We start from the raw sequence: 13,253 nt of genomic DNA on the forward strand, positions 1-13,253 counted from the left end.
GATAGAACCCCGCCACCCGAATGCCAGGCATTACATGGCGTCTGTCCATTAAAAGAGCAATGACTGATAGAGGCTAGTCAATTCGGCCATGCAGTACATAGTAATTAAGAACTGTATCGCACTGTTTATACATAGACCCTAGCAATCGCCAAAACTTGTAGCTCATAGCACTTTGCGAAGACACGCCTTTACGAATGCGCAGTGGAGTTGGATTAAGTACTGTTGCTTTTGATTGTCCCTTTCTAGGATGGAACATGATTATCTCTTTTTGAATAATACACTATATTGTATTCTATGGCCTCTAAGGCCGGCCAGGCACAGAAAGGTGATACACGACTAATCTTTTTACATGAAGAGAATAGTATCCTGCTCTCAACCTACACGGGTCCAGACCATTTCCTTGACCAGAGCAAGTTTGGGCCACCATCACCAGGTAGATGACATGAAATTTATGCAAATGAGGAAGAAGACAATGAGATGAATGAAATCGGTGTGGCGGTCGGTTTATGAAACAAATGCCATGAAGAAAAGAGGGAGCGTCGCGGACGGGTATCAAGTTGGTGTTAAGAAAACAAGATGGACGGTAAAACAAAACACAAAATTGAGAGGCGCTTGTTGGAAAGGAATGTAATTGGTCGGCCGTGATGTGGTTTGAGACGTAGGGAGCGTAAGCGTTATACGGACAACGGTTTCAAGAGAGATGATCAGATGAATTGTTTTGCAAGGTTGGAAAGTTGGAAAGTGTTGGAATAGGGAAGATGGGACGAGGGACTGGGCCGAGAGTGGCTGACTTTTCAGCCTCGGAATACGGCACTGGTGAGGAAGATGGCCTCGCCGTCTGCCGGGCTATTCTTGGCCGGGGGCGAAGGTGCGCGGGGAGATGGGACGGTGTTCTTCGCATCCGTCGAAAGTCCGCTGAGAGCCTCGTGGCTGCGCGCCCGATGGATCTCTTTCCGCTCATCATCAGAGAGGGCGGCAGTGCTTTCGGGCAAGTTTGCTGCTGCACTCATCTTGGTGATTTCGTTCTCCACGTCGGCCAAGAGCGCGTACACGTCGCTGTCGGCGTAGATGCGGATGCTTTCCATGCCGATGCGGCGATGGCTAAAAGCAGACTCGTGCTTGTTGGCCAAGGCTCTGGGCGTCTCCTCGACCACGGGCTGCTCAACAATGGTACTGGGGACCTGCGCGACGACTCGTTGCGGCGAGGGGGAGCTGTTGGCAGCGTGTGAAGAGAATGCGTTCTTGGTGGGGCTTCGGGGGGGTGTGGAGATGTCCCCAACGCCCGGTGGTGGAGGCGAACGGATCCCCATGGCCAGCTGCAATGACTCGCTCGCAGCCGTTGCCGCCGGAGTGGGAAGTGTAGCGGCGGCAGCAACGTGTTCCAGGAGCTTTTGGCGTACCCGCGTCCGGCGGTTTTCGGCCTGTTCGAGCTTGTTGACCCAGTCATCAATTGAGGTGTCGAGCTCAGCAAGAGCTTCCTCTTGCTTCAGCATCGAGTCCGTGCTGAACCTCGCCGTCCGAGGAGAGCGAAGGTATTGACACATGCGAGAGTGCAGGTTGCGTCGGCCAGCTCGCAAAGAGGTGTAGGTGCGACGAAGGTACTCAGTTCGTTCGTCGAGCTGGCGCAGTTCCTGCGAAATCGCGGTTAGTTCTGTGTCGGAATATGCTGCTGGCAAAGCTTCGTGTCCTACCTTTGAAAGCATCTCGACGTCATCCTTCTTCAATACCTCAAACCTGGAGGCCTGGCCAAATGCCTGCTTTTGTAACGCCTCCAATTCGGGTTGTCCCATGTAATTGGCCACCTCACCAGCGCGCCATCCGGTCGGGAGCTCCTCGAAAGCCCGACGCTCAGCGCTCTTGTTGCGTGTCGAGCAGCTTCGCTTGGGAAGAGGACTGCCATTGTTTCGCGCGTCGCTCCGCTTCCTTGGGCGGCCCCGATCCATGATGCTACCGGATTCGGATTGTCCCCTCCTATGCGAGTGAACGAACGGCCGGGATGCAGATTCGGTTTCGGGCGGTGCCGAGGCGTCATCGTTGTGTTGACCGGGAGTCATTGCGATAGGTGTGTTGTTGTTCTCCCATGGCTTGGATGAGTCTCGGGCCTCCATGATGGGAGCAGACACGGGTGTAGTGGCAGATTGTATACTGTGGCAGGCTGACAGCGGCGTTGTCAGGGCGGTGGAAGCCGTCAAAGGAGTGTAGGGGGTTCGAGACTGTGACCTGGACGAGTCGTCGGTTCGGGCAGAAAGCTGGCCAATATCCTGACTAGAGCCGCCTGATCGCATGCGACTGTGTGAGGTTTGTCTGGCCAGGCGAGGCACATTGCCGATGTGAGTAGGGATGACGAGAGGGGCCAGCTGCTTCGGCGAGGCAGGCTGACGAGCTGTCTGGGTTTCCGAAGCAGATCGTTGGTGCCGTTCCGGAGAGCAAGCGTGATCTATGTACGCAGACCTATCGGCAGTGGCGGCGGCGGCGGCGGCGGACGAGACGGAACTAGTGGAATTGTGCTGCTTGATGTGATGACCAGGGGCGCTGACGGACCTCTCGTGCAGAGGTGGTCGTCCCGGAATGGTGGCTAGAACTGGTCAGTAGACTTCTCCCGAAGGGAGTTTGGATGCGTGCACACTTACGTGAATCCATGGGAACTTCCTGGACTGTTGTCATTGGGCCCAGCTCGGGAATGCTCACTTTGCGCCGTCTAATGAGGTTGTGCTCCTTGATGCGTAGCCGAAGCGAGCCGCTGCTGCTGCAGGGCTTTTCTGTCTTTTCGTTCTGTCCCATGGCGAGGGCGAATGCTTGCTCCGGGTCGAGGCTCTTTCCTGACGGCCGGTGCTGACGATCTTTGGGAAAGAGCTGGTACTTCCGAGACTCTGGCTGGTGCATCCTCCACACGAAGGGTTTGTAGTCCGCTGTCGGCGGTGGCGGCGGCAGTTGTGTCTAGTCCAAAAGACTCGGTCAGTTGTTGAAGGACAATGCAACAAGCAAAGAGCGTGTAGATATGTAGCTGGGGGGGGGGGGGGGGGGGGGGAGGAGCGATGTCCATACTGGTTCTGAGGGAGGTAGTGGGGAGGCCGGCTTGGCTATATACGGCAGAGTGGTGGGCTCGCCTTCGACACCGAGCATACAGGTTGCGATGTGAGCCATTGGGAGGAAGAGGAGTAGGAGTGCGGATGACTGATGCAGGGTTCTGAGGTGAGGGATAGATGGCAGCCAGTACAAGTCAGGAGAAGATCTGGCACAGCTATAGCCAAGGTCAGGGTAGGTATAGGTTCCACGCTATGTAAGACAATGGCTCCCTGAGCAAAGAAGTCGAGCAGTGAGGCTATATATGTCTTAGGTATTCGCAGACGGTGGAGAGGAAGCAGATTGGAGAAGACTGGAGAAGAGGGAAAAAGCTCGAACTTGCACTTGACAAGGGGCCCCCTTGGCTGCTTCGATATGCACGTCGGTCTGTTTTCTGACAGGGAGCCCTGACTCTTTCTTTCTTCCTTTCTCTCTCTCTCAGTCTGTCTCTCTGGGCCGGGAGGTTATGGGCCCTGGACTGGCAGCATGGGGGGGTATGTCAAGGGGTGGGACGGGCAGAGAGACTGGGAGAGGGACAAGTATCCGTACCTACGAAAGTTGCTGGGGGGTGTGGGGGGACAGCACGAGTTGGGGCGAACGGGGGAAGGAACCAGAGAATGTGAAAGTGACGATGAGCTGGGTTCAGTCAAGAAACCAGGACTTTTAGGTTTCCAGGTTAGGATGCGGCGGGAAGAATTGGACGTTCTCGGTTTTCTCTTGTTACAAAGGCCCCTGGATGAAGGATGGGAATGAGGAAAATAAAAGGGCAGACAGTAAGTATTGTAGACAGCTGCGGATGGGAGTGTGCTTGGAGGCAACGGGACCACCGGGGTTCCATGAGGAGCAGGTGCGGTACGGAACCCGTATACCTTAAGTATGGATGTTCCGTGCCGCATACGTTCTGTCTGGCTAGAACTTAGACTTCCTGAGTAGCTCTAGGTAGATAGGTACATGCATGTAAGTGCCAAGCAGAGACCTGCACCTACATCTGTACTTGCACCTGCCGCAACTGCGACTGCGCTGCAGGACGGGGACGACGGGCACGGAACCAGGCAGGAGAGACCGAGGCGTTGCTTTCAACGCGCTTCACTAGGACTTCTTCAAGACAGGACAGGGCCGAAATTGCATCTCGATACCCGGTCGAATCCTTACCGGACCTAGGCGAAACACGAGGGACGCAGTGTTCGACTGCCGGAGAAAGAAGCAAGATTGGGAATAGGGCAGCATTACGGTAGGGGTGGCAGGCCGGAAAGATACCAGGGGTCCGGCAGGCCGCGGCGGAGGAGGTGAGAAGAAGGAGCGAAGAAGACAAAGAAGGTGTGGGAGCGGCGGAGAGAGTGAGGGTGGGAAGGAAAGGAGAGAAACGTCAGTGTGGGTGTGTGTGTGTGTGTGTGTGTGTGTGTGTGTGTGTGTGTGTGTGTGTGTGTGTGTCTGATCGTGTCTTTCTGTTTTTGACAATTAGAGAAAAAAAGGCACAGATGTGCAAAGGGGGAAAGATGTGCAAGTCAAATGCAATCCTGCTGCGTCGCTCTACGTCTGCATCTACACCTGCATGGGAGGTGGGGAGGGGGGGCAAGTTGAAACGGGCTTGAGAAGCAGAACCAAAGCCAGGTATATATTGGGTGGTCATGAAGCAGGGGAAATGGCAGAGAGAAGCACCTGTAGCACCAACACTCAAGGAGAAGGGGGGAAACCGCTGAACCCCTCCGAGGACTAGTAACCCCATTTATCGGGACTAGCGTCCCACTTGAGAACGATGGAGTTTTTGGCGTCTGGGAGAAACGTCAACCTGGGAAAGACAGGGTTTGCGGTACGTACAAGGACAGGGGTGAAGCCCTACTAGCGCGATGTATCCGTCGCCCCTCTCGCCATCTCACGGTCCACCCTAACTTGAACTTCCCTAGCCAGCACCTTGTTAGCCCGGGATGTTTATCAGGAGGAAGACACTCAGAGTGTCTGCTCCACTTCCCTCGCTTCTTGTCCGAGTAACCGATGCCCCGTTTTGCTGGTCGATATCCGTACCGCGAGCCCAGCGCGATAACCTTCATTCTCTGATCTAGCTGGGTGCTGGCTGCGTAGGTACATCTGACCAGCTGCCCATCTTATCCCGCTAAATACATATCTGCATATATACGCACACATCCGTCAACCTACCCAAGTAGATATGCTGTCGCACATTAACATTATGTGAGCAGTTGAAGAGTTGCCGAAACGAGACGCTGACAGATAAGCAACAACCCTGGCGAATCGTATCGTCTCGTCTCAACGAGGCAACTTGTCTTGGTCTCTTGTCTCCCTTCGTGATTCAGGCTCCTGTACGCTGTTCTCGTGTCCAGAGTTGCCCTGAAAAAAGGATGGACCCAGACTGCTTAGCTGACCATTCCTTCCAGTTGTGAAGACGTCATGGCTGGTTGGCTGGCCTAGGCCCTTCCGGCAAGACGACCACTGGTTCTGTCCAATAACAACAGTATCAACAGCAGTAACAGTAACGCACAGATGTGGCGACTCGCGTTTTCTTCTTTTGACCGGGTAGATGCCTCTCTGTTTTTTTGCAAATCCCAAACTCAAAGTGAGGAGGGGGGCTTGCTCGACAATGTCTTGTCCTGTCCTGTCTCGGCTTCAACCGCACTAAATAACCTCCACGACACATCTCGCCCACATCCATGCGTCTTTTGTCGTCTCTTGTCTTGCCCCTCTCTGCTATGGCCGTCCCGCGGCACCGCTGCCACCGACACGAGAGCTGGGGATCGCGCTAATCAACGACTCACGCCCTCTCGCCTTACTTGCTTGTTCATTCTAGAGATTGCTCCAATGGGCTTATTCAATCTCGCATCGAGACCGCCTGACCCTGAGCCATGACTCTCTCCCCACGCCATGTGGGCGCGCAGCGCGTCATCACCATACCAAAACAAGACGACACCACCCGAGCGCCACTCGATTGCATTGGAAGCCCACTTCCTCTCTTATTTGACAAGCCATTCAGCATCCTAACAACAACAACAACAACAACAACACCTATCCATCCATCTGGCGTGCTGGTAGTGTACATGGGGTTGAGCTGGTCACCGAAACTCAACCCCAAGTCCGCTCGAACCCTGTACTCGACTGCAACACGACAAACTTGCCTGTCCGCTAGCCGTAGACATCTGTTGTTGGAGATAATCTTTGTGCCAGGCATGTCAACACTTGGACGCTGCCCGTGTGTATGCAACAAGGGGGGCTGCGAGCGGTGCCCTGCACAGCACACGGCTTATGTACCTCTCTTCAACCACGGGCTCCCTGCCTCGCTCAACTTTGACATCCATCAGCCACCGCATCATCATTGTTTGGTTCGCACGTCCCTCCAAGCGCAGCCGGTGTCTCGGAGACGATACCGGCCGTCGCCTTTCTCATGTCGAGCTGCAAGTCGAAAGCCGCCACCGTCTCACAGTCTGCCTTCAAAGCTTCATCTAAAGCAAAATCGCGGCTCATCGGAAGTACTCGGACCACTTGTGTCTATGGAGCGCATCGTCCCTGGTGTAACCCCGCACGCTTCACTCAACTAGACCACCTGCCAGGCTTGCGACTGGACTGCCCCTTGTCCCAATTACAGCTGCTCCGACGAGACCACGCCGTCGAATGGCCTGTCGCAGATGCCATCTATACGGTTCGACAGAAACAAACAAGCTAACGACGCAGCATCGTCCCTCACAGGTTGGAAACTGACGGCGCCAGCTAAAGGGTTTGCATGGATTGTCTCCGCCTGAATAACCACCCACGCGGCAAGTTGCTTGCTCGACCTGGATCGTTCTCGGCGCTCAGGCTCCGCGGTTGAAGACACCACCACCACTAAACACCTCCGCTCGCGCCAGGAACGACCTGGCAACCCAACCATACGAACCGGAGAATTTGCGGTATTGACCGGACGTCAAACTCGCACAGGCCTTCGGCGGGGATATTTCGCATGAAGTCGCATGAATGATGAGCCCAAAAGAGACGAGGCGGATTGGACGACGGAACAAGCATATCAGGAAAAGAGCCACTCACAACGTAATGAGATGGTGCTGACTTGGAAGCATCCGCCACTTATTGCAGAATCATGACTGAGCAGCGACAACCTGGGCTCGTCAGGGTTCAATGCTTCAATGGCTCGTCGTCCACATTGGTTCTTCATCAACCCGTAGCTCCCCCAAACGGGCGGTGTGGGGAAGTCCACGCCCTACGTTTTTGGAGCTTCCACTAGCGAGACTTGTCCGTTCGGAGACTCGGGAAGCAGAAGCCAAAACTAAGGCTTCGGTCCCGAAGGCGCTAGCAAGAAAAGATTGACGTCGTGGCTTTGGGCTTTGTCAAGCGCCCAACGGCCATCTCAGCACCAAGTGGCGTAAGTAGCGTTCTCGTGGACGGTTATTCTGGCGGTACGCTAAGGCCTTCGATGTCAAGTTATTCCAGGCTCGCCCGTTAGCTTCGATTCTCGGCTATTTAAACTTCTGTCAGTTGCATAGGTACCGGCACGCCCACTCCAGTGCCACGAGACCGTCAGCAAGCAAGCCTCATGGATGTCCGTCCTGACTCTCCGTCCACTGAGCCATCAGTCTGTCGCAGCAACGTGCTTGCGCTACGTGGCGGATAAAGGTCCATCCATCTTGCCGCCAGCTCTTTCCTCGGGCCTCTACGGATGCTTGTCTTGTCTTTGCTGTGTCTAGCCAGATTGTTTCACCTTAATTCGCCTTGCAAGTTGCAACTCCCGCTCGGAACGTCCGCCGAATTCCAGCCGCCAAGCTTTCTCGGCCCAGCGCTACTATCGGCCCAGCGAACCTTTCAACGTTCCCCCGGTCTTCACGTATCCGCACACTAGGTAAACCGTATCACCAAGGGGCATTCAAGGAAACAACGGCGCGGCTCCTGGATCGTTGTGCTGCCTAGGACCCTCCCAGACTGTGCAACCCAACACCGCGAATCCCAATAATTTTGTCCGCCCTGACACCGTCTCCCCCCCTCATCGGGCGCGGCAGCGAAAAGGCGCGGAGGGCGCGCCATGCTCAAAATGACAGTTGGGCCGGTCAAAAACATCAAAGCGCACCCAAGTCTTCCTCTCTCTCTCCTCTTCTTCGACATGGAGATTGATTGATAGGGTCCATGTCCACGGGGACTTCGGCCCAACTACTCTGAATTCATCTCGTATCACAAACAGCCGCCTGCAGGCGACTTCATCCACTTGATAGGGACAAAGCGCACATTGTGCAGAACTCGACACCCGCTTTGGGTCAGACGCTTTCCGAAGCGGTCTCCTTAGCGGTCATTTTCTCCATAAAAGAAATGCTGCGAATCTCGCTATCGGTCATTCGGCGGCATGGTAGTCCCCACCCTCCACCGTCACCCCGCTGAGGCAGGACTGTCGCCATCGACAGTTGATGGTCTCCCGCCAGCCCACTATGGGTTCTTCTTTTTTCTTTTTTTGGGTCTGTCCATCACCAGGGAGGCCTGGCTGCAAGTGTTGGCCGGGCTTCGTTCCCGAGGTAGGGCCCCCTGGTCCGTACCCAGCCGCAACCCTGTCCTTAAGATCATCCTGCCTACCACGCCTCTACTTACATCGTATCCCCCCAGAGTGGCCCAACCAGTCAGAGTACCTACCACATTCTTCTGCTGCGCAGAGACTGCTGGGAGTGGGATGGCGCACCCGGATGTGTAAGAGTCGACCCAAGCCAGACTTGACTCGAGACATTGCAGCTGCAATCCATTTTCGAAGCCACGTGCTGCTATCTGTCTACGAGCTTCACGCTGCATACAAATGTACGAGCAGTCGATTGGCTTTACAAGACATTCTAAGTTGACGATGGGGCGCAAGCACGGGACAGGTCTCAAGCACGCCATGCTCACTTGCACGTATTCGTATGTCGTGCTCACGAGGCGCGATCCTTGATACCCCAGCCACACATGGCTTGCACTGACCTGGAAGTCGGAACCAACGACCTGCGAGATTGCGGCTTGACAGTTACGCGTGGCTTGTCTCTCAAGCTTAAAACCACGCCCCAGCATAACGCAATAGTTCAGTGGATCAGAAGCAGTCGCTTGATGGTGATTAACGTCGGTTTGAGTTCACCACATTTGTGATCCCGGCCGTTACATTGTGTCCCAATAGTTCATGTTCCAATAGTAGACAGTAGAAAGAGACCCAGGTCTTGACGTCGCGGGAAAAACAGCTTCCCTCCCGCATCGCAACATGGCTGCGTTTCCGCATATTGCATGCGACGTTCGTCCGACATCTCATTTCACTGGGCCGAAACGGGAATATTTGGCTGGATTTGTCGACCTCCTTTCCATCTCTGGGTCCGTACGCAAAGCAGTTCTCTCCGACACCCTTGCGAGTGCAGCGCGAAACGTCTGGAATGGGTTCCCTCTCCGTTCCCCATCCTCCCTCCCTTCCTCATATAGCGACCAGGGTGCCTGGTCTTCAGGCTCTGACGAGGCCCCCTGTCAAGACAACGTCTCAGTATTGGCTGGATGAGAGCTCTCAGCTCCAGTTAGCAAACACCTACGTAGGGGACTTGGCCATTCCACGGACGGTGACAGAACAATACTTAACCCAGTCGAGTGGGTTCTGCTATGATGTATGGGATCGTGGGTGGTCAATGATGTCAATATCGCGCGGTAATATTGAATGGAATGGGCCAGGTCGGTGCGCATTCGTCTGCTGGGGAGACGTACATACGACACAGGCGGAAGAGGCGTCATCCACCGACCATGGTCCCAAAACAGTGTCGTTGATGTGCAACGGTGCTGCCGTGTGTGGTCTACAGCCACCGCCAGGTGGACAAGTCGATGCTCTCGGGACATGTGGTCAGTGTACGCAGACTCACCCGGCGTTGCGATCGGCCGGCTACAACCTGGTCTATTACCCTGCCGGGTGCTGCGAGGGAGTCCGTATCTGCCATGATGTCGTATTCTTCACCTCGCTTGTATACAAACGCGTCGCGATTGAGAGAGAAAGAGAGAGAGAGAGAGAGAGGGAATGTGTGTGGACCTTGCAGGACTGCACACACACACAAGTAGGTCGGTCATGGGACCAAGTGCCAAAAGAATGGAGGACGCAAACTGCAACACCTTGATGCAAATGTTGCATCGCTTGTGGAGGTTGGGCCCGCGCACCACACCCAACTCGACGATTGAGGGACTCTTGACATGAAGAACTCATGGCCCGGGGCCTCGGTGGTGTCTCTACAGAACCCATTGCTGGTCGTTTGGACCGTTGCTCAGGGTAATGGACTGAGTGATAGCGTCTAACCGATGCTCCATGATTCGGACAGCTGAAGGGAACCGCCGCCGATTTCATGCCTACGCCATCGACACACGCTAACTGTATACATACGTACACGTTGTTTGTGTTGTCCGGGTCAACGGCTCTCCACAGGACAAGTGCCGGCAACTCCACAGCATTCACGCGTACGATGTACGCCCGTAACTTTTTTTTTCGGTACTGATGGTGTGCCACCACGACGTTACCCCCCAGGCGAGTGAATCTCCGGGGTTCTGACAGGTGTCTGAGACTTTGGATCTTAGGCCCCCCTGGCTAGTCCTGGTGAGGGTTTCAATGTCGATCTGCTGGCTCTTTGGGATGACCCGTCAGCGATCACTCTTCTTCCCGCTACCAAAGATAACAGTTGACAAACATAAACGCTGTGTTACTTCCGTGGCCATTGCTCCCATCGTTGCAGCTGTAAATTGTCACAGGATACGGCTAGGCATATGCGGTTTGATGTAAGGTAACGAGCATGTTGTCGCCGTACTGGACTATGCACCACTGTTTTTTCTTCACGCTATACTCAGTGCCGAACGGACGCCTGGTCCACGAGACTCATGGGATGGCGCTGCGGCAAAGTGAAGTCCATCGGGACCATCATGTCACCAAAGGACATTTCTTTCGTCCTTCGGGAGGCCCCTCATCCGAACCCCAGGTCCGCCAGGGAGAAACATCGTATGCCGGAAACAAGCTTTGTATACAACCTTAGTGGCACCGTAGCGGTAGCAGCTCGAGGATGAGAGACAACGGAAAGCAATCATTCAAAGTAATGGGAACGAAATCCTCCTGAGAGGCGACCAACCAATGCACAGCGGAGCACGAAGGGGTGTCACTCGGACTTGTTGCCATTTTGCGGAGCAAACACTACAGCAGGCATCCCCCATCCACCGAGCCTGAGAGAAGTATGGATCCGACTTTGAGACAACATGTGATCGCTCCGAGATCCCTGAGACGCCAACCTATAACACATGCATGCTGATGTAGGCAAGCCAGAATCATGTTCGTCGCAACCCCCTGGTTAGCGTTGCTATCTTTCATCGCTTAAGAACTCTCCCGAAACTCGCCCTGCGGCAACCCCCGCGAGAGAGATATATGGCTACATGGGATTATCCCGCCTGCCTGCTCCCGCCTGCCTGCTTTCAGGGCCATCGTGAGACTCGTCCAGATTGGCCTCTGACTTCGACAAGCCGTGTGCCTTGCATGTCGCGAGTATAACTCGTCAGGGGGGGGGGGGGGGGGGGGGGGGGGGGATGGTCACTTGGCTGACGAGCACACTCGTATACAATCCAACACCAGAGCGATGAGAAGGCCAAACTAACCCTCGGAGACATCATGGGTGAGACGTACGCCGAATTGATTGTGCACGTTTCTCGAGGCCCTTCGGACGCCCAGACCTCCAGTCCAAGCCTGGCATGAACCGTCCTGTAAGATGGGACAGGTCACTCCTGTGGCTCACCGGCGTCTGATTACAGCCCTCCCTCCCAAAGAAGAGACAGATCTGGGTCGCGTTAACACACCCTGCGCCATACGAGTGCGGGGTTGAAACAGCAGTTCATCCAGGACGGCCGCTCTACCATTCGCCCCTAGCCTACGATTCGCCAATGGCTATCAAGAATCCACCCTTCCTTCAACGACGGCAGGGAAGATGAGCGCAAGGTTACGACATGCCTCCTTTTTGGCTGAGGGAATCTAGGCAAATACTTCCTCGAAGGCCCCGTTTAGGACCAAAGCGACAAGTTTGGATCCTGATGATTGGCTTGGTTGCAGAAAGCTGGATAGGTTGATCGGTTGGGGGTTGAACAATGGGTCCACGCCGCTGCAGAGGGTTCTTGTCGTCGTATAACCCATTCTGTGAAGATCAGCAGTCGGTCTCCAACCAACGTGGCAAGTTTTTCTCCGACGACTAGTGTGTGCAAGCGGACAAATGCCGGCGCCCCATGATCAGCCGGGCTATCTCTTTCTCTTCCCCAGCGTGGTCAACTCAACAAATGACGAACGATCCGATTGATAGACGTCACGCCCCTTCCAAAGCCAACCAGTCATGATAAGCTCAGTGCTGCTCCTGCATGACAAAAGCCATCGTGGTTGCAGAGGCGTCGGAGGCCGGTGGAGAGGGGACGGGATGAGGGGCCGGGGCGGGATCCTCTTCAAGAGCACACAGACGGCAAGCTTCGTTTTGATTAAATCATTGTTGCTAAGGTTTGGCCAACGGCGCCAAGCCGTCATGTCAAAATCTCTCGGCGCCCTCTAGCATAGTTGTAGTTGGCGTACCGAAGGTGCAATCGAGGGGCATCCCACCGCCGGTCGGTCCCTTAACCGAGGGAGGGGGCGCTGTCCCACGTTTATCGCGGTCGACAGTACATCGTCCACGATGCACCATGCATTATGCATGACAGCAGCTTGCAGATTTTGGCATAAGTAGGACGAAGCGGCGCGCAACGCCCGAACTCGGGCCTCTCCTACGAAGGCAATGCAATCCCGTCGCCTCGGCACCGACTTTGCTCGACGCCCAGGTTACTTCATCCCCGCAGGACCAGAGGATCAAAGCCATCGTTTCGGACAGCATTCGCACACGTTTATACCCGGCCTTCGGTCAGTCGGCACCGATCTAGGTAGTCTGTGATCAGGATGCCGCCGCCGCGCCTGTTTGCCCCCTCCCCCTCCTTTAACGAACCCGGCCGGCCGCCATCGCTAGTGACAGCGCGCCCGGCGTGAATGCCAATCCATAAAAGCCACGCGCGGTGCCTGAAGATCTGGCACAAAACTCCGTGCCGAGCTTGAATTATAGCGTCCCTCCAGCTTGGGAGGAGGGGGGCACCCACCACGTAGACTACCTTGTACGGATATCATCTAGCGCGTTCCACGGCCCAGGAACCCCCCATCGCCATTTGGTCACGCCACGCCGCACCATGTC

At 55.2% G+C, this 13,253-nt stretch overlaps 1 protein-coding gene across 1 annotated transcript; it reads right to left on the reverse strand.

Annotated features, from left to right (window-relative positions):
- Positions 1–230: 230 nt before the first annotated feature.
- On the reverse strand, positions 231–3,395 carry CDEST_13621 (Putative up-regulated during septation protein). The gene is made up of 4 exons (XM_062929777.1): positions 3,046–3,395; positions 2,631–2,937; positions 1,692–2,575; positions 231–1,631 (listed from the first exon to the last, which is right to left on the reverse strand). Exons 1-4 carry the CDS (start codon positions 3,142–3,144, stop codon positions 795–797), a joined length of 2,127 nt encoding a protein of 708 aa, XP_062785828.1. The 5' UTR covers positions 3,145–3,395; the 3' UTR covers positions 231–794.
- Between the last annotated feature and the right edge of the window lie 9,858 nt (positions 3,396–13,253).

Source organism: Colletotrichum destructivum, chromosome 9 (assembly GCF_034447905.1).
Source record: "Colletotrichum destructivum chromosome 9, complete sequence".
In the NCBI taxonomy this organism is placed as follows: Eukaryota; Fungi; Ascomycota; class Sordariomycetes; order Glomerellales; family Glomerellaceae; genus Colletotrichum; species Colletotrichum destructivum.

Excerpts from the sequence above, each read along its gene's own strand:
- CDEST_13621 (XM_062929777.1), bottom strand. The coding sequence starts at position 3,144 with ATGGCTCACATCGCAACCTGTATGCTCGGTGTCGAAGGCGAGCCCACC. Across the intron at positions 2,576-2,630 it reads GGAAGTTCCCATGGATTCAC|CCACCATTCCGGGACGACCA; the intron begins GTAAGTGTGCAC and ends GACCAGTTCTAG. Across the intron at positions 1,632-1,691 it reads ACGTCGAGATGCTTTCAAAG|GAACTGCGCCAGCTCGACGA; the intron begins GTAGGACACGAA and ends GCGATTTCGCAG.